Source organism: Chiloscyllium plagiosum, unplaced genomic scaffold, assembly GCF_004010195.1.
Source record: "Chiloscyllium plagiosum isolate BGI_BamShark_2017 unplaced genomic scaffold, ASM401019v2 scaf_8955, whole genome shotgun sequence".
Lineage (NCBI taxonomy): Eukaryota > Metazoa > Chordata > Chondrichthyes > Orectolobiformes > Hemiscylliidae > Chiloscyllium > Chiloscyllium plagiosum.
The window spans coordinates 10,864-12,129 of record NW_025209280.1 but is presented as its reverse complement, the minus strand read 5'-3'; the positions used below and the strand labels follow the sequence as shown (position 1 = coordinate 12,129).

The window sequence follows — 1,266 nt, the reverse complement described above, 5'->3', positions numbered from 1 at the left end:
GAGCTACAGGGAGAGGCTGAACAGGCTGGGGCTGTTTTCCCTGGAGCGTCGGAGGCTGAGGGGTGACCTAATAGAGGTTTATAAAATCATGAGGGGCATGGATAGGGTAAATAGGCAAAGTCTTTTCACTGGGATGGGGGAGTCCAGAACTAGAGGGGCATAGGTTTAGGGTGAGAGGGGAAAGATATAAAAGAGACCTAAGGGACAACTTTTTCACTCAGAGGGTGGTATGTGTATGGAATGAGCTGCCAGAGGAAGTGGTGGAGGCTGGTACAATTGCAACATTTAAAAGGCATTTGGATGGGTATATGAATAGGAAGGGTTTGGAGGGATATGGGGCGGGCGCTGGCAGGTGGGACTAGATTGGGTTGGGATATCTGGGCAGCATCCGTGACTCGATAACAGCGGGGTGGAGCTGTCCTTAAATCTGTTGGGACGTGTTTTCAAAAGTTTATATTTTCTGCCTGACGGAAGGTGGGGAGAGAGATGGGCCAGGGTTGGGAGGGGTCTTGAATGATGCTGGTTCCTTTCCCTGGGGAGTGGGAAGCATAAACGGAATCAATGTGCGATGGACTGGGTTGGATTGACGACACAGGGGACCCTGTTCCAAACTCAGAGACCACACAGAATAAAGTGGTAAACACTAACCCTCAGGAACACAGTGCAGAGACCGGGCCATGAAGGCTGAACGTGGAAAACTGTGTGCTGAGCTGGTTTGGAGGGGGAGTATAAGGGTGAGGGGATGGGAGTGAAAATGAGCAGATTGAACATTAACTGAACTGACCGGGGAGACTGTCCCTGAGAAATGGGTGTGGAGTGGGAGCAGATTGAACAGGAACTTTCAAAAGGGGGATTGTCGGAAAATTGGCAGAGGGAAGGATTGTCTGGGAAAGAGCAGGAGGGGGAAGAGGAAGGACAGATTAAACAGACATGTAACGCAGGGCAGAATAGCCTCACCACAGGGTGTCAGACTCAGTGCCCGGGATATGGGGATTGTGATTGGGAATGGATGGACCAAGTTCCCCTCACCATTGGTGTCTGGTATCCCCGACGAGTGACTCTCCCGCAGTTGTTTCTGTTCCCGGGATATTTCCACCATCCGGAGAGACAACTCCGTGAACTCGTCTGTGGACTGGAGCCAGAGGGAGACGTGAGATACACACCACAGCCGGGGAACACTGAATACACACAGGCCCCCCCCCCCCTCAAAACCCCCCTCAGACACTATATACACACGCGACCCCCCCGTCAGACACTATACACACA

General features: G+C 52.1%; 1 protein-coding gene across 1 annotated transcript in view; it reads right to left on the bottom strand.

Moving 5' to 3' along the window:
• The window catches only part of LOC122546779 (DISP complex protein LRCH3-like), a 15,749-nt gene that overhangs the window by 3,795 nt on the left and 10,688 nt on the right, over positions 1–1,266 (bottom strand). Inside the window, exon 4 of the mRNA XM_043685414.1 lies at positions 1,030–1,132. Coding sequence (XP_043541349.1) covers positions 1,030–1,132 — 103 coding nt within the window. The remainder of the gene's footprint in view (positions 1–1,029; positions 1,133–1,266) is intronic.